Raw genomic sequence first — 20,488 nt, forward strand, 5'->3', positions numbered from 1 at the left:
CTCTGCTGTGGGAACCTGACGAGTCTAATCACTTTGAGGCACGAAATTTAAAATGATTTTGAAAAATAATTGATTAGTTGTGTGTATTGCATAGTTTATAAGTAAAGTCTATGTTTGTGTCATGTATAATTAATATTGTGTGATGTGTATATGATTGATGAGGTGTGATAACATGTTGCTTGGGATTATAATATTGTGATTGAGATTGGGTGTATGTGATAAATTGAGTATGTGTTGAATTGTAAGATACATGCGTATTGAGATATTGTACGTATTGAGTTATGAGTTATGAACTGTACAATCACACAACTGTAAGACCCTTTAAGGGCGACGAGTTAATGTGCTCCTTATCCTTCTTTGATGGCACCAGAGAATACGGGGCTTCCTTTAGTGAGGCTGGTGGTGTCTCTCTTCTAGCCTCCCAAGCTAACTGACTCTTGGTCTTAGGGATTAAGACCTCGTCATTCTTCTCTTTCCTCTCATTATCTTCTTCCCTCTTTGTATCCTTGTTAACAGATTGACAAGTGTACCAATTTTATCACAAGTAGTAAAGATTAAAATGGAAGTTCAAGTGTTGAATCCACAAGGACTTTGGTTGTACTTAAGTGATGCAAACCCAATTATTAAGCAATGAAAAGAAAGAGACAACCAATTGTAAATGTGAAATTTGAAGTTAAAAGGGCAAAAGGAAAAGATAACGAGAAAATTAAACAATAGCTTAAATGCAGAAGATGAGTTCAGAATATGATAATGTTGGGGCCTAGCATGCTTAACTACCCTTGATGCAATATTAATGGTTTTCTCTATTAAATGTTTTCCCAATTTCCACCCACATCTACTAATATGCTCAACCCGGATCCCTCATGCTGAAGAGCCTAATTTATGTATTCTCTCTCCCAAATCCCTTTGCAAAGATGGAATAATAAACAACATTAAGTATAAAGATGTATGCAGAGGCACAACAAAGTTACCTTATCCCTAAAAATGAAATGTTGAGATGTCTTTTTCCAGTTCTTTAGACATTACCATTTCCCAATGAATAATCCCTAAAAATAGATGCATGGATGGCCAAACCACACAATAACAATGAAAAGCAAGAAAAAAACAATAGAAATTGAAATTACATTAATAGATAAGAAGAACAGTTATATTACAAGGGGCTTTGGCTGCTAGGCTCCAACTGAGGGGGTTTAGCCTCTCATAGTCATGAGAGGCTTTACAAAAGAAAGGACGGGATGACTAGTAACAAGCAAAGGGGGGAATGACTAAAGAGAGAGGGTTTCCCCTAAGGGATAGACCCAGTGTGTGGGTTCTCTCTGAGACTTCGTGTGTTTTTTCCTTCTGCTTCTTCCTCCTTATATAGGCACCAGGTAGCTTACTTTTCACGCTGACTTCGCGCTTAGCACGGGCTTTCACGCTAAGCGCGCCTTTGGGCTTCTTCGTGGGCCTTTTTCGTGCTAAGCATGTGTTACGCGCTGAGCGAGAATACGCGCTGGGCCTATCTTGCATGCTAAGCGGACTTTCGAATTCTTCCAATTTTTCTTCAAGGCTTTTTCTTCCAGTTTTTGCATCAATTTTTCCTCTAAAGCACTTGAAATCTTCTTCTTTTGAATTTTGCTAATAAAAAATAACAAAGATGTTAATTTCTTCATTATTTCATTAAAAATAATAATAAAGTAAAGAAATTAAACCCACTTATTAATCCAAATTGACTATCAAATTAGTTTATATTTCGCAGTTATCAATCCTCTCCTTCCTCTTTGCTTGCATCTTGTAATACTCTGTCAGCTTCAACATCCTCCTTCTTCTAGCTTCATGTGATGACTGCCTTGCATTCCTCCTTAGGATTCTTCTCAGTGTTGGCCCCAAAGGTTCCAGTGAGTCTTTTAGCCATTTTCTTAGCTAATTGGCCCACCTATACCTCTAGATTCTTGATTGATGACTCAGTGCTCTTTTGGTGTGACATAGTGACTTGCATGAGCTGTGCTAGCGTTTCTTCCAACTTGGTGATTTTCTCATATAGGTTGGGCTCTTGGTTAGGAGGCTGATGGGAGAAACCTCATTGGTTAAAGTTATTCCCTAGATGAGATCTCCAACCTTGGCTCTAAGAAAAATTTCCTCTCTGATGGAATCCTGGTGGTCCTTCTTGATGGAATCCTTGACGATTCTAACTTCCCATGTAGTTGACCTCGTTGGTTGCATCATCTTGGACCATGCATGAGCCTGACTCATGAGCATCACCGCAGATGTTGCATCCCCCAATGTGCATGACTGAAGATGGAGGAGGTTGCATTGCATGTAGCTGTTGAGGGAGATTACTCAGAGTTGCTGTGAGAGTTCTAAGGTCTTGGCCAGGATCTTGTTTTGAGCCAACATTGCATCTTGAGAAGTGAAATCAAGAAGGCTTTTCTTTGTGGGTGTGTAGGCTCGATCACAGAGGATGGCATGATCATTGGCTGCCATATTCTCTATCAACTCCATGGCTTCTTCTGGAGTCTTCAGTTTAATTTTCCCACCGGCGGAGGCATCGAGGAGCTGCTTGGAATATGTCAAAAGCCATCAATGAAGATGCTGAGCTGGACTGGCTTGTTGAACCCATGTGTAGGAGTCTTCCAGAGTAACTCATGGAAGCGGTCAAGTGCTTCACTCAGTGATTCATCAGGGAGTTGGTGGAAGGATGAGATTTTCACTTTTTCCTCAGTGGTCTTGGACTCTGGAAATTACTTCTTCAGGAACTTCTCCACCACCTCTTCCCATGTTCGCAAGCGATTCCCCTTGAACGAGTGAAGCCATCTCTTTGCTTCACCAGCCAAGGATAACAAAATAAATTGAGGCGAATGGCGTCTTCTAGCACTCCCGTTATCTTCATCGTGTTGCAGATCTCGATGTATGTGGAAAGGTGCATGTACAGATCTTCACTTGGCTGGCCATGAAATAGATTCCCCTGGAACAGCTGGATAAGGGAATGTGGATATGTGATGTTGGCCGCTTGAATGTCCGGTCTGGCTATGCTGGTGAAGTACTAAGGTGTAGCAGAGCTAGAGTAGTCCTCTAGGGTCATCCTTTATGGATGGTCTTCTGCCATGATGTGTTCTTTAGAGAAAGGATGTAGAATGATCACAGGAGAGAGAGAGAGAGGATGATTTAGATGGGGTCCTCTCTCTCCTTGATTAATCTGCACCTCTTGTTGCTCTCTCCTTCTTCTTGCAGCGTTGTTCCTTCTACAAGTTGCTTTGATCCCTAGAGTCAAGGGAACAAGGTTATCCCCTGCAAATATACCTCGCATACAAGAAAAAGAAACGTTACCATGCAGGTTATCAAGGTAAAAGAATTAAAACAGAAATTAAATAAAGAATAATGAAAGATTGCCCACAAATTGGGATTTGTAACAACCAAGAACGAAAACCAAAATCCCTAGCAATGACGCTAAAAAGTTGTTAACTCTTTGGAAAGTGTACCAATTTGTCACAAGTAGTAAAGTTAAAATGGAAGTCCAAGTGTCGAATCCACAAAGATTTTGGTTGTACTTAAGTGATGCAAACCCAATTATTAAGTAAGTAGAAAAAGTAAAAGAGATATGAGATTGTAAGTGTGAAAATTGAGGGTAAAAGGAAAATAAAGAGATAACAAGAAAAATAAACAATAATTTAAATGCACGAAGATGAAATTAGAATGTGATAATGTTGGGACCTAGCATGCCAAAACTACTTGTAATGCAATATTAATAATTTTCTCTATCTAATGAAATTCATGTTTCCACCAACATCTACTAAGACACTTTATCTTTGGTTTCCCGCACGAAGAGCCTAATTTATTTATTCCTTTCTCCCAAATTTCTTTGCAGAGATAAAAATAATAAACCGCATTAAGATTAGAGATGCAAAAATTGGGCAAACAAATATCAATCTATTTCTAGCAATGAATTTATTTAGATACCCTTCCTCGGTTCTTTAGAAAATAACCATTTTTCAATGCATTACCCTCTAAACATTATATGGATGATCAGGCCATAATAACAAAAAAACACAGAGAAGAATAATAGAAACAAAATTGCATTAAATAGATAATGGAAAAGAATTACATTACAAAAGTTTGACCTGCCAGACTCCCAACAAAGGAGTTTTAACCTCTCATAGCCATGAGAAGTTTTACACTTCAGGGGCTAATATGGATGGAAGAAGGGGTTGGATGACTAGAAGGAAGAAAGAGGGAATGACTAAGAAGGAGGGTTTCTCCTAAGGGATAGGCTCGGGCTTTGGATTTCTTCAATAGAGAGCTCTGAGACCCAGTGTGTTTTTTCCTTCTGTTTCCTACTCCTTTTATAGGCCTAAGGTAACTTACTTTTCACACTGACTTCGCGCTAAGCATACCTTTGGGCTTCCTCGTGGGCCTTATTCGCGCTAAGCCTGGATTGCGCACTGAGCGAGAGTGAGTGTTAAGTCTGGATTGCGTGCTGAGCGAGCCGACCAATTCTTCCAACTTTTCTTCAAGGCTTCTTCTTCTAGTTTTTGCATCAATTTTCCTCTAAACCACTTGAAATCTTATTCCTTTGACTTCTGTTAATAAAAAAAAATACAAAGATGTTAATTTTTCGTTATTTCATTAAAAACAATAGTAAAGTGAAGGAATTGCAATCATTATTAGCCAAAATTGACTATCAAATTAGCTCAGATTTCGTAGTTATCAATTATATGTGTGTGTGTGTGTTTGTTTATCTCTACCTGTTTAAGAATATGATAAATCACTCCCTGTGTGTTGTTTGTGTTTGGATCCTGTGATGATCTTGAATCTTGTTTTGTGGGAGCAGATGGTTAGGTGGATATGACTTTAAAGAACCTCGTGCTAGAGGACGCTAGGACACAACACTCTGATAGGATATGACATTGAGGGCATGAATTTCTATATTATTTGTATAATGTTCTAAACATGTTACTTTATGTTGTTCTATTGCTTAACTTGTTTTACTTTTGGAAAAAAAATTGGACGGTCTTGTTTTGGGCCGAAGATGTTTTTATACCCTTATTTGATAAGTTTTTAATTTGATGATTAACATGGATGCGAATCTTTTACCCATGTGAACCCTTTTATACTTAGAAAATAATTTTTTTTTATGTAATTCTGCATTTTCATGTATTCTATTATATAAATATGTATATCGAGGTAAAAGGTGTCACAACTGTTGTAGAAACAGACTTGTAGCATTGAGAGAATTGAATTACAAAGTATGATGTGTGATGCTTATATACAAAGTCAAACTAACTAACTTCACAACCGAACTATCTACTTTAACTAACATAACAGAATGCTCAACTAACATAACAAAATACACAACTAACTATTACATTCTCAAATAAGATTCATTCCATAACTAAAGGTTTTCAATACTTCACAAATAAAATATTCATATGTTGTTCTTACATTAAGAACAAACACATGAGACATACTAAATTATTTATTATATTTACACATATACTTCACCTTAAAATTTTGATATATCAAAATGCCTTTTGCCTATCTTCACATGTTCTTTTCTTAATAATACAACTATACAAGTAATAAAACACGGTCAAAATGGACATGAAGTGTGAGAGATTGTATAAAATTTTGTGTCGTTGTCCATGTTAGAACTTAGAAGTGCAAGGGAAAATCCAACTTTGCCCCTAAACTACAAAACTATATATGCGTTCAATTAAGGGTCCGTGGAATGTTCTGGCACATGGAAATGATTTAATTTGGTGACATCCCATTTTCCACAAACACAAAAGCATGCGCTCCCTCTTAAAATTCAATGTATATGGTCCTCTCTAGATGTCAAAAGCAAGGGAGGGATTGTGTTGATTGCTTCCCATACCAACAAGTGGGCACGTGTACTATTATCTGCCATTTTCTAGAAGAGGTTATGTAATAATGTATGTATTTTGATTCGACATATGAAATCCTGAAACCTTCTTATTCTCTAATTAATTAGAACCTTCACACCCACATACATCCTAACTTTATTGTTGATCAGACTATATAATTATATATCCTTGACCTTGAGAAATCTCGTATATAAACATTTCTGCAGTGAATTCTCACAAATTTAATATTCTAATTCAGCCTTATGTAGGCAGAGAAATTAAGTAAAATGATATTGTAGTTTGAGCTGCAGTATGTTGCATTGCAAACAATATTACGTGTCTATGAAACAGTCACATGGAACATATATATATATATATATATATATATATATATATACACCTAGGTTACACCTCATCTCTTTACCTTATCACAAAATCATTATTCAAATTAAGGAGGCTGGCATCAGAAAGTTAAAATGCATGCCTGCGTCATAAGTTATAATGCTGCATTCTCGCGTAAGCAATTTTTAAGCTACGAGTCTTAAATTAATTCTCCGCTGCAACGCAAATCGATACAAAACCCCGGAAACTTCTTAAAATATAAGATACTCGAACATGCTAAAATGAATTCATTAGAAATAAATGTAGTTTATATAAAATACAATATATAATTATATTATTAGGCAACCTTGTCAATCACTCAAATGAGTAAGCACATGCATAGCATTCAATCCTCAACTTTAGTTTCCTTTATCTTTTCAACATGTTTTTAATCTTTTTCTGTTCTTATTGTTAAACCGTTTGTGGTTACTTTTCCATACTCGTCTTTTTTATATAATATTTAGCCATATCATTCTCTACATCATGATAGCATTTTATTATTGTTCATCAAGTGAAAAGAAGTTTGACACTCACCTTTTAGTAGAATTTTTTTTTTTTTGTATTTTTCATAATCATTATTAAAAAAAATAGTTATAGTTTATGAAACTTAAAGTTTTCATATATTTTTTGAATGCTTATTTTTGTTTTTCAATTGATCATGTTCATGTGCTAAACTCACAAAATATATTTTGATGGAACCTATAGCCATCTCATTTTATTACAATAAATTAAAGGGTGTTAACACAAATAATAAATAAAAAAATGTTCATATATATAGTTTTAAATATATTTTTTCACCAGTTTTCAGGCAACAAAATCCCATAATTTAAAAATGTATAGAAAATAATTATTCATTAGCCTATTTACCCGGTTAATGTTGCCCATCCCCTGCCATAAATAGTGAACTTCTTCTGTGTGTTTTTTTATTTTGGTAGGTAATTCTTGTGTTTGAGGCTGATGAATGATTGCCCCCAATGTAATGTATGAAAAATAGGCACAACCTTTTGTGACCCTGCTATTCTGGTGAACACAAACTAAAGAATTGTAAAGGGTGTCTCCAGCCGCTAATTAATTCGATTGCTTCGAAAATTACCATTTTAAGTGGTATTTTTTTTTTTAATCCAGATACCTGAAATTAAGGAAGTTAGTTCTCTGTCCTAGCTTAGAATTGATTGGAAAGGAAATAAAGTGATTAATCTATTTCATCGTCTCTTTGATAAAAAAATTGAAATACCATGAAAAATAGCAACATGTGTAAAATGAAAATAATATATATATATATATATATATATATATATATATATATATATATATATATATATATATGATTTTGCAATGTAAAACAAATGGATCCCTCTTTTTTCCTTTTTACAAGAAAAAAAATGCTATCAAGAGGATAGAAATTGAAATATAGAGATTTTTACGTATGTAGCATGGATCAAATCAAGGCAGTGGATTGTGCAATAAATGGTTACTGAAAAGGTTTGTCGGTTACAAAAGTTAATGTTGTGGGTACATGATAAGGGTCTTACAGTATCAATGTTAACTTCTTATACCTGTAAACCATTACTTTGTACCCACTTGATAGCTAGAAGCACATAATCAGATTTCTTTCAATCAATCACACTACTTGACAACATGCACAACTTAACACGAATACGTATGTATACAGGAATTGTCATTAATCAGAAGCACAATAATATTTAAAGAAGATTCAGGTTTAGTAAATTGAATAATTCCCGTGAAATTTCAGGGGTACAACATTAATTCCTCTTATAATTAGGTAAAGCCAATTGTGGCGTACATATAACAAAATAATGATGTTCTTCTCCCTTTTCAAAATACAAAACAGAAAGTGATGAATGAACTTCAAGTGTAAGCTTTCCGTGTGGGGCATTGGGATGATGTGGGAATGATTTGGCCATTTCCTTTTCCACAAAACATTGAAGTATGTCTTCCCCTATACTGTTTCAGCACATGATGTCCATTTCTGACCTTAGATATTCATTTTTTCCTTCCATATGTAACTTAAACAAAAGTTGTCTATGTCATGTACCATAGCCATGCATGTCTTCTTTTTCTTTAAACCTTACAATGGCATTGACACCTAGCTAATTCACTTTATGATAGTCTTTTCACCCACCAATAAAAGCATAGTGATGGGTTTCATTAGTGAATGCTTATGTGTTTCTATTAGTATATGTTAATTACAATGACCCGTGAAGCTATCAAATTACCTTTTTAAGTTTTTTTATTTATAGGCAATAAAGAGTCAAATAATTTAATAGAATTAAAATATTTGATTTCTTTTTTTTCATCTGTTTTGTCAATCAATAACAAATTTTATGGGGTTCTGGTTTTCTTATTGTTGTATAAATGCATGTTATGCTATTCAATAAAAATACAGTCTTCTACAATTCAATATCATTCTTTTGTTCTTGCTACAACCCTATACATCTTTCTAAATAACCAACAGATTGGTAATCAAAGCAAACTTCTTATGAGACTTGTGCCATGGATACTGAGGCGAGCTTTTCACAGGTTGCTCTTCCTGTGTTTAATGGAGAGAACTACAACCTTTGGATGATGAGAATGGAAAATTACTTGGAGACTCTAGATGTTCGGGAGGCTATAGAATAGGATTATTATGCTCCTCAACTACCAGACAATCCTACAGTCACCTAGATGAACAATCACAAGGAGAGAAAAAAACAGAAAAGCAAAGGCAAAGGCTTGTCTATTTGTTGGAGTCTCAAAAATAATTTTCATAAGAATCATGAAACTAAAAACTGGAAGTGGCATATGGAATTATTTGAAGGAAGAGTATGAAGAAGATGATACGAAACATGCAAGTTCTGAATTTAATTCGAGAATTCGAATTACAAAGGGTGAAGGAATTTGAGACAATCTAAGAGTTCTCAGACAGACTGCTTGACATTGCTAACAAGGTGAGGTTGCTAGGCACAGAATTTGAAGATTCAAGAATTGTACAAAAAATACTTGTAACAATTCCTGAAAAATATGAAGCCTCTGTAACAACTTTGGAGAACACAAAGGATTTATCCCAGATCACTTTGTCATAAGTTTTGCATGCTTTAAAGGCACAAGAATAGAGAAGGCTTATGAGGCAGGAAGGATCTATGGAGGGTGCATTTCAAGTCAAGTTGCAAATCAACAATAATGGCAAAAGCCATAGCAACAAACCTGAAGCTTTTGCAAACAACAAAAATCAAAACAACAACACTTAAGTACATCCACCTTGCCCTCACTGTAAATAAACTAATCACCCACAAAAAAGGTGTTGGTGGAAGCCAGATGTAAGGTGTCATAGGTGTAGTCAGTTAGGGAATGTTGAAAGAATATGCAAATTTCAACAACAACAAGAAGTCAAGGTTGTTAAGGACCAATCACAAGAGGAGCAGTTGTTTGTTGTATCATGTTTTGCTGCCAGTAACTCTACATAAAGTTGGCTAATTGATAGTGGTTGTACAAACCACATGACCTATGATCATGAACTCTTTACAGAACTTGATGAGGTTGTTTTTTCTAAAGTCAAGATCAGAAATGAAGCATATATTGATGTAAAAGGCAAAGAAACTGTGGCAATTTAAGGACACACAGGTTTGAAACTAATTTCCAATGTGTTATATGTCTCGGAAATTAGTCAAAACCTTTTGAGTGTTCCTCAGTTGCTCAAAAAAGGTTATAAAGTGTTGTTTGAAGACAAAAATTGCATGATTAAAGACTCAGAAAGTAGAGAGGTGTTTAATATTCAAATGAAAGGCATGAGTTTTGCCTTGGATTTCATGAACAAAGAGCAGGCTGCAATGCACAAAGAGGTTAGTAGCACAGTACTTTGGCACAAGAGATTGGGGCATTTCCATCACGGTGCTCTAATGTTTATGAAAAAGAACAATCTTGCAAAAAACTTGCTTGAATTAGAAGAAGAACTTCCTACGTGTGCTATCTGCCAATATGGAAAGCAAACAATACTTCATTTTCCACAAACTATGACTTGGAGGGCTACAGAAAGGCTGCAATTGATACACACAGATGTTGAAGGACCCATGAGAACACCATCACTAAATGGGAGTAAGTATTATGTTGTTTTCATTGATGACAATACAAGGGTGTGCTGGATTTACTTTATGAAGTTGCTGACATCTTTTGGAAGTTTAAAGCTTGGGTGGAAACTACAGGTAATCAGATATGACAATATGTGACAAATTTAATAAGTTCTATGAAGATGCGGACATAGAACAATAGTTGACAGCACCTTATTCTCCTTAACAAAATGGCACCGTGGAAAGGAAGAATAGGACTATTATGGAGATGGCTAGGTGTTTGCTTCATGAAAAAGAATTGCCAAAGAGATTTTGGGCGGAAGCCGCAAATATTGCAGTTTTCATGCTTAACAGACTGCCAACAAAAGCTTTGCAAAAGAAGACACCATTTGAAGCATGGTATGGCTATAAACCTGAGTTGCTCAATCTGAAGATATTTGGTTGTTTGTGCTTTTTCTTACATTCCTCGGGTTAAGAAGGACAAACTAGACAAGAAAGCAGAACCTGGAACCTTTGTAGGCTATAGCTTAATTTCAAAGGCCTACATGATCTATTTGCCACATCATGACAAAGTAATTGTTAGCAAGAATATGAGATTCTTGGAGCTGGATAGTTGGAACTGGGAAGATGACAAGAAGATTGAATTTCAGAAGGAGAATGAGAACATAGACAAAGAACCTGCCAGAGGAACAAGATCACTTTTTGATATCTATCAAAGGTGTAATGTTTCTCTCATGGAACCTGCAGGATATGAGGAGGCTACAACCAATAAAAAATGGATAAGTGCAATGGAAGAGGAGCTCAAGATGATTGAAAAAAAAATCAGACATGGGAATTGGTGGACAGGCCTAATCATAAGTAAGCTATTGGAGTCAAGTGGGTTTACAGGACCAAGCTTAATCTAGATGGTTCTGTAAACAAGTATAAAGCAACGCTGGTTGTTAAGAGATATGCCCAAATCTTTGGGGGTGGATTTTTCTAAAACCTTTGCTCCAGTGGCTAGGTTGGATACAATAAGGTTGCTATTCGCGCTTGCTGCACAAAATGGTTGGGCTATACATCAGATGGATGTCAAATCTGCCTTTTTGAATGGGTACTTGGAGGAAGAAATCTTTGTTCAACAACAAGAAGATTTTATTGTCCAAGGACAAGAGGAGATGGTGCATAGATTGAATAAGGCCTTATACGGGCTTAAACAAGCACCGAGATCATGGTATAGTAGAATTGATGCACACTTGGTGAACTTAGGCTTTGTAAAAAGTTCAAGTGAATTTACCCTTTATGTCAAAAAGGTTGATAATGACATACTTGTGGTTTCTCTTTATGTTGATGATTTGTTTGTTATAGGAAGTCATAATGAGCTTATTGATAAGTTCAAAGAAAGAATGAAAGATGCCTTTGAAATTAGACCTTGAAAAGATGACATTCTTCCTTGGTATGCAGGTGCAATAAAAGCATAATGAAATATTTGTGTACCAGCAAAAATATGCGAAAGAAGTCCTTAGGAAGTTAAACATGAAAGAGTGCAAACCAACTGCAACTCCAATGAATCAAAAGGAAAAGTTTTGCAAAGAAGATGAAGCTGCAAGGGTTGATGAAAGGTTGTACAGAAGTTTAATTGGGTGCTTGATGTATTTGACAACAACCAAGCTAGATATTATGTATGTTGTGAGTTTACTATCTAGGTACATGCACTGTGCTAGTGAAATTCACTTTCAAGCTGCAAAAAGAATCCTTAGATATGTTAAAGGCACAATTGATTATGGAATAAGGTTCAGTCAAGTTAAAAGTTTCAATCTTCTTGGTTATTCTGATAGTGATTGGGCAGGATGTGCTGATGATATGAGAAACACTTCAGGTTATTGTTTTACTTTAAGTTCTGGTATGTTTTCATGGTGTTCTAAAAAACAAGAAGTTATAGTTCAATCAACATCAGAAGCAGAGTATATAGTTGTTCTTGCTGGGGTAAACCAAGCTCTTTGGATTAAAAAGCTCATGATAGACTTGCACACAAAACCAACAAAAAGCACACAAATATTTGTTGACAACCAAGTTGCAATTTCAATTGCAAATGATCCAGTGTTCCATGGCAGAACAAAACACTTAAAGATCAAGTTTTTCTTTCTAAGAGAAGTTCAGAAGGATGGAGAAGTGTAGCTTGTTCATTGTAGAAAAGAATATCATAATGTTGACATTCTAACAAAGGTGCTTCCTAAAAACAAATTTGAGTTCTTGAGGAAAAGACTTGGAATATGCAACTTCAGTGTCAAGGAGGAGTGTTGATTGTAATAATATGTGAAGTTGTCAAATCACCTTTTTAAGTTTTCTAATTTGTAGGCAATAAAGAGTCAAATAATTTACTAAAATTAAAATATTTGATTTTTTTTTTTGCCGACAGATTTTATGAGATTCTAGTTTTCTTATTGTTGTATAAATGCACATTATACTATTCAATAAAAATACAACCTTTTACCGTTCAATATCTTTCTTTTGTTCTTGCTACAATCCTATACATCTTTCTAAATAACCAACAATATAAACTTCAGTAGGTCCAAAATGATTTTCTCATCTCGAGAAGGATGTTCCTCTATCCATATGCATACATGGTATAACTTGACAAGATAGAAGAACCATATCTGATTTTGATATTTGTGATTTTCATTCCCGGAGGGACCAAAGAATTCGTCAGACCCTTGCTTAATTTTTCAACACCGACATAAAATATGCACCTTCAATTAATATTATTGGTTCTCACGTTTAGGACTTAAAATATATTAAAGACAGGCATTGGACAACGTGGAGGGTGCAAACTTTTTTCCCTCTTTACTTTATCTAATAATAGTAAAACTTAAGAGAGGCATGGCATCAGAAAGGCGAAATCCCAGCTCAGAAAGCTTAAATGACACCTTTACATAATATGTGCCAATTGACGTGTTTTGTCATCATGCACGTGGCATTGTCCCAACAAACCAAAATATATTACTATTTTCTTCCACCCATTTTCAAAATGTTGGCATTTCCTAAAAGCTAAATAGTTGCTTATTATTATTATTATTATTATTATTATTATTATTATTATTAGTTTTTCCCTAAGGATCCAGAAATTAAAATTTCCCTGGGTGATGTTAATCCCTCTGATTTCTTATATGGGGGTCGTTGATGGATTTTTTTTTTCCTTTCCCTAGTTGCATACACAAAACCTTCGGCCAGAAATAGTAAACGTGAGAACATTATACCTATAGATATGTAAAAGAACAACTCCAATTAGTTCTCTATACATCGTGGAAATCACAGGTACGTACATAACCATAAGTATAGATATGCATATAATGCAAATCAATGGCCAACCTAGAGTCAATATCCAAATTTGGTGAAAGCTAAAAGGATCACAGAACCTTCGCCTTTGGTCTCAATATAACCAGTAAAAGGCAGGCAGCCAACCATTAAGTCACCACGTTCCAAGTTTTTACGTATATAAAGATTTTATATTAAAATTCAACAGAATCAACATCCAGAGGGATACTTTGAATTAACATCACAAAGTTGCTTTCAATTCTTTAATTAATAAACACATCTTTCTTTTTTCATATTTTTTTTTTCTATGGGCAACCGAACATGCAAATCTTCGAATTTTGAATACTTTTTTCTTTTATGGTCTTTCATGATGATCCATATCTGACTCATCCGGCAAAAAGTCAGGAGTCAACTTGTTTCTTTTTGGCCATATATATATACACATATACCCTTGTAGAATACAAGGATTCATCAACCAAAGTGTTAAGAGCTCTTGAATATTATTCACAAACTTGTCATTACTCAAAAGACCCTCCTAGAGATAGAAGGAAAATTCCTGAAAGATAACAACAAAAATGAAAGCCTCATTTCTTCATGATCTATCTAATGGAATTTCTGTCACCTCAACATACCATGTTGGGAAGTCGTCAAAGAGATATCTTTTGCCTGATTCTTGTGGCAAATACAGCAAGTCTATCACGAAATCAAAGCAAAATAGAGCACCCTTTCATCACAAATCTGGATTCTTACAAAGATTCCGAGAACATGGTATTTTATCACTTTTGCTTAGTTTCGAGGCATAGAACAATCTTCTGCCATAATTTGTATGATGCATAATTTGACGTGTTTATTAGAAAACAAAATGAAGCTCTTATTGATGGCTTGAAACTGTTGTTGTAACATGCAGTGAGGCTTGGACCAAAGATAACAGATACAGTGAAAGGGAAATTAAGTATGGGAGCCAGAATTCTTCAGGTTGGTGGAGTAGAGAAAGTTTTCATGCAACTTTTTAGTGTGAGAGAAGGGGAGAAGCTGTTGAAAGCATCACAATGCTACTTATCAACCACATCTGGTCCTATTGCTGGTCTTCTCTTCATATCCACTGATAAAGTTGCCTTTTGCAGTGATAGATCCATCAAGATCTCTTCCCCAAATGGAGATGATGTTAGAGTCCATTATAAGGTGACTTTCTTTTTAATTTTTTTTATATAGTGTCTATCATGCAAGTGCTTCCGAGCTATCTCCTTAATCTTTCTTCATACTTTTGCTGATATGTTACTTCAATTTCTATGCCATTTCAGGTCTCAATTCCCCTTACAAAATTAAAGTCTGTCAACAAAAGTCAGAATGTGGAGAAGCCTTCACAAAAGTACATAGAAATAGTAACTGTGGATAATTTCGATTTCTGGTTCATGGGTTTCTTCAATTATCAGAAAGCTTTACGATGTCTTCAGCAGGCTGTCCCTCAAGCTTAGAGAGAAAAAACTGTACAAGTAAAATTGTTTGTCCCCTCTGCTTCATCACTTATTTTGTGAAGTTGCAGAGGTTCCTAAAATGTACAAATACTTTACATAATTTTGTAAATGATAAAGACAAAAACTAGTTGTTTATTAAAACTTTTGGTTCCATTGTCCAACATACAATGTTCTAATTTTAACACTCTAAAATCAAACTTCCTAAAAATCAATATTGGCCATATTTTCTGGCAAAATCTGCAAGGATATTCAATAAGCAAATGCTAACCGGTCCCGCCCTATTAAATATATCATAAACCAGAAACTAATCGGCTATTATTCATTTAATCAAACATATTTACTCATGCAATTAATCTCTTCTTTTATGTTAGAAACATAATATATAAAACCTGCAAGAGAATTCAAAAAGGGCAAAATCTGCAAGTGTTCCAAGACTTGAGGCCCAATCCCTATCCCTATAATAGAGAATTTTTAACCGAAATCTAATTCAGCCTAAATTGTAAGTGTTAATTAAAGTCAATGATGGAGGTTCTTACGATGTATATGTTAACAGTTGAAAGCCAGAGTAAATTTATCAAGTCTCTGTACCAAGACAGAATAATATTGCTTCTGGAATCAACGTAGAGACTTATTATCCGGCACCCTTAAGAGATCTCAAACTTTAGTTCACGTAGAGACTTATCTCAATCAGCGTTAATCAAAATTCAGACAAAGTCAATGGTGGTATATATGACGCATCAACATTCAACAAGGGTATTTACCTGCACTGGTTTTTATTAATACACATACTAATTTCTAATAAAAACTTCCTAATTGTTAATTCTTTAATGGAAGTTTTTAGAGAACCAATTATGAAGATCTTATTTAATATACAATAAACCAAAAATTAATCGGACTATTATTATTTAATCAAACATATTTATTTTTGCCATCAATCTCTTTTGTTATGTTACAAATATAATATAAAAACTTTTTCTTAACAATTTAAACTTTTGGGACAATTGATTCACAATATGCTATCAAATTCTCCATGACTAGTGTGTGTTTGGGAATTAGTTAGGAACCCCATTTTACGTTTTCTAAGACAATTTTTCATTTTCCTAAACAACAAATGTGACTGAAGAAAATTGTTACTTCTGCATTGAACAAAAGCAATGTTAATACAAGTACAGCCTAAGTATTTCAGAGGTATATCCTTGCCACCTCTTGTCTGTCAACAATGATAAAAGTACAAGCATTGCATTTACTTCCATGCTAAGCTTTAAGAGTTTAACAGATTGAAAAGCCCCCAAGTTATGGCTAGTTAGAGTGTATTTGGTAAAATAGTTTAGTAGCTTACAAGCCAGTTAACATTTGACCAAAAATAAGTTATTAAAAGTGTTTGGTTAGAAAGTTTTTCTTGAAAAAACTACACCAAGTTAAAAATTTTAATTTGATAAGTTAATAAAGTAGCGTATGACTTATAAGAGTGCTATATTTTACTCTTGTTAACTTCTTTTTTTAAAAAAATGACAACTTATTTACTAAATATTTTCATTTCATGCAGTCTGTACTCTGTACATTCATGGGCAACCTCGTAGTACAGTTGAGACGCGTTTTGTAAGATATTAAAACTCTGTGAAAGTGGCTTCCCATATTTCATTTTTAAGCATATAATGTTGGATGAAGCTTGTTATCTTTATTAAAATTTGGATTTTCCTTATTAGAAAAATGGTTTACATGTGGAGCAAAAGGATGATGAGGGAATGATTTGGCATTCCCTTTTCCTCATCCAAAAAAGTTGCTTACCTTACAGCCCCCACCAAATGACATTCATAGCCGACCTAATATTTTAATATGGTTCCTTGGCTAACTAAGTTACTAAGAAATAAGCAGAGTAGCAGCAGTTGACCTTTCTGCTTTCTTATTTTGTGATTATTTGTTTTTACCCTTTTAGAGATTTCACTGGTATTTTCCAGTGATGGCGTTGGCTGCTAGCGTTTTAATAACAGCTTTACGATGGTGAATTCTAACTTAGATGGAGATGAAGAGAATTTTCATGATTGCAGAATTTATCTTATTCCTAAAGTATAATTTAAATGTTCCTAAAGTATAAATGAAATTGAAAAATGCTAACCAATATCCTTATAAGTAAAAGAAAAAAAATTATTGATATACATAAAAATGTATTTTTTTAATAATTTTTAAATACATTTTCATATCATTTGCAATATAAAAAAGTGTTTTATCCCTGATAAATTAATTGTTTTGGGTCTCTAATAAAAAAAAGTGTGTTAAATTTTTAATAAAACAAAAATAAAAGTCCTAATTAATTTTGTTTTATTCCTTCTACTATATCTGTTTTTTAATTTTAGTCCATATAATATTTTTTATTAATCCCTTGAAAAATATTTGTTAAAAAATAATAACAAATGATCTATATATTTTAGAAACCAAACCAAAAAAATATATATTAAAATGATTAAAATAAGATAACAAGGATAAAAAAATTATTTTATTTAAAATTTCAATGAAAACAAAAATAATAAAGATTCAAAACAGAATTTACTAATTTATCGGACACCATAAACATATTTAAACCAAATATTATTTATAGTTGCAATTCCAGGTCCATTTTTGTTAGAATTGGAATTTATTCTGAGTTATAATTGTTATGTTCGAGTTTTCCAAAGAATTAAAATTTAAAATTATAATTCCAAGCTAAATTCAAATTTCATTTTGATACCTTTAATTAGCATATAATTATGGACGAAACCGATCCACATATGATGATAGAAATTGTGGTAGTGGCGGAAACAGAGGGGACAAAAGGGTGTTGGAAGTTGTGGTAGGGCAACAAGGTGGCGGTAGCAAACTGGCAAATGGCAATTAGGAGCTATGACGGTCCACGATTGTTACAGTGCTATTAACAGCAAATCAAAGAATGAAAATGACATACATTGTTAAAGAGAAAAGACGACGATGCTAATCCCTACCACCCCCACCCCCTCTTTTTCTATTTTTTTAAAATTTAATAATCAACAATAAATCTTGTTATGATGTGAATCTTACGGGGCAGATCATTTGATACAGGCTACGAAGGTTTGGATGACGCCACTTCCGGTGAAGGAAGATAAGTCAGGGTAGACGCCACTTCCGGTGAAGGAAGATAAGTCTGGGTAGACGCCACTTCCGGTTAAGGAAGATAAGTCTGGGTAGACGCCACAAGGATTACCTTGATAAGTCTGATAATTGGTTCAACAAGGAACCTAGAGAGAAACTCTCACCAAATTTTGTCAAATGCCAAAAGTTTTTTTTTATTCAAAACAAAAACCCATACTTATAGTGTAGCTAAACAAAAAGATAAAAATAGACATGGGCCTTTTAAACAGTTTGGGCCAAAATTACAATAAAAATAAATTATAACTAAAAACTTATTTGCCTTCAAATTAGTTTGGGCCTTCAGCAACAATTAATAGTCTTGATAGTGTCTCTGCCTCTGGGCCTTCATCCTTCTCCACTTGGACCTTCATCCTTCTCCACTCGGGGGCTTTGTCCTTCTCCACTTGGGCCTTCGTCCTTCTCCACTTGGGCCTTTAGCCTGTATTTGGCCAGTTTCATGATTCTCATCATTCCCTCCTTCTTGGAAAACATTTGTCCTCAAATGTTCAGGATCATCACCGGGTTCAAGTACCACTTCCTTCCTTTTCTTGTGGGCTTGCTTGACATAGCTTTCATTCTTCTTTGCAATTTGCACCTTCACTTGGTCATACAATCTTTTCACATACTCAACTTTGGCATGTGCATCCTTACGTTGAGTCTCTTGGGGATTGCTTTTGTAAGTTGGCCTGTTAGGCAATGAAGCTCCGGGGAGGACATCAACTTGATGTTCTATGCCTCTTGAAGGTGGTAGTCCATGAGGAATCTCCTTAGGAAAGACATTTTTAAATTCCTGCAATAATGGTTGAACACTAGGAGAAATAGAAATAGTAAACTCATTAGAATTATCAGTAGAAATTTTACTGTCTTTGCAATACTGTAGATTGAGTGGTTCATGAGCAGGTAACACTTTCCTCACTTCACTCGCCTCTGCAAAATAATTAAATTTTCTCTCATGTGTATCACTCTTTTCCTCGGGTGTATCACTCTTCTTTTTCATATTCCTTTGTGGAGCCTCACTATTTTCCTTCTCTTGTTCTCTCTTTTCTCTCATTCTGATTTGGTCATCACACACTTCTCTAGGGGATAGAGGTTTAAGAGTAAACAAGGAAGATTTGGTCAACAAACGTTGCATTTGTGTAGTCCACGCGTCCAGAAATAAGCGTTGAGATTCATCCAGTTGATGATATACACCACCATTGTCACCAGCTCTTGCCATGATTAAGGAACAAAGAATTTTGCAGTAAATTAAAAAAAAATTCAGGACCTCACCACACTCTACTCACGTGTTTCTCTCTTTAATGGTAGTTCACTCGTGTTTGATGCTCTCAATATAGGCTTTTGTGTGATGTTTTCACTCTTGCCTTTTACCACTCACTCCCTCTTAAGTTCCTGGATAGACCGAATTAGACACACAAGGTAATATAAAATAAAAGGAAAGACAATAGAATTATCAGAGTAACAGATTTGATTTGGGATAACAACTTGGACTTGATTTGGATAGCAGATTGGATTTGATTTGGATAACAGATTAGATTTGGATAACAAATCTGATTTGGATAATTTTTTTTGATTTGATTTGATTTGGATAATAGATCAGATTTGGGATAACAAATTAGATTTAATTTGGATAACAGATATGATAACAAATAAGATAACAGATAGGATAACAGATAAGATAACAGATATGACAACTAAAATTCAAATGCTCATAACTTTTGCTACGATTGTCTGTTTGAGGCCCACTATATATCAAAACACTCAGAATTCAGAGGAGAATCTAGATAAGGGGATTTGTTCCACGATTTTATTTCAAAAAAAAACACATCTAAATGCCTCAATTTCGTGTTCAAAGATCAAACACCCACTTTTTTTTTTTCAAATTTTTTTTTTGCAATTTTTTTTTTTGACACAGTGTGAAAGACACAAGAAACAAGAACAAGGATGTGACAAGAACAAGAACGCAAATAACAGAACACAAGACGCAAACAAAAACGAAACAAGATGTAAACAAGAACGCAAATAACAGAACAAGGACAAAAACACGAACCTAGACAAATTACAAAGAAAAAAAAAATAGGATAGGATAGGATAGAACCTGTATCAAGAGCCGAAGCTCTGATACCAAATGATGTGAACCTGAGTAGGAGTGGATCGTTTGATACAGGCTGTAGAGTTTTTGGATGACGCCACTTCCAGTGAAGGAAGATAAGTCAGGGTAGACGCCACTTCCGGTGAAGGAAGATAAGTCTGGGTAGACGCCACTTCCGGTTAAGGAAGATAAGTCTGGGTAGAC

General features: G+C 34.6%; 1 protein-coding gene across 1 annotated transcript; it reads left to right on the forward strand.

Annotated features, from left to right (window-relative positions):
• The first annotated feature begins 14,026 nt into the window (after window positions 1-14,026).
• LOC114402649 (GEM-like protein 4) lies at window positions 14,027-15,217 on the forward strand. The gene is made up of 3 exons (XM_028365301.1): window positions 14,027-14,347; window positions 14,487-14,761; window positions 14,881-15,217. The coding sequence occupies exons 1-3, from the start codon at window positions 14,155-14,157 to the stop codon at window positions 15,052-15,054; spliced, it is 642 nt and encodes a 213-aa protein (XP_028221102.1). The 5' UTR covers window positions 14,027-14,154; the 3' UTR covers window positions 15,055-15,217.
• The last annotated feature ends 5,271 nt before the right edge of the window (window positions 15,218-20,488 follow it).

Source organism: Glycine soja, chromosome 20 (genome assembly GCF_004193775.1).
Source record: "Glycine soja cultivar W05 chromosome 20, ASM419377v2, whole genome shotgun sequence".
Lineage (NCBI taxonomy): Eukaryota > Viridiplantae > Streptophyta > Magnoliopsida > Fabales > Fabaceae > Glycine > Glycine soja.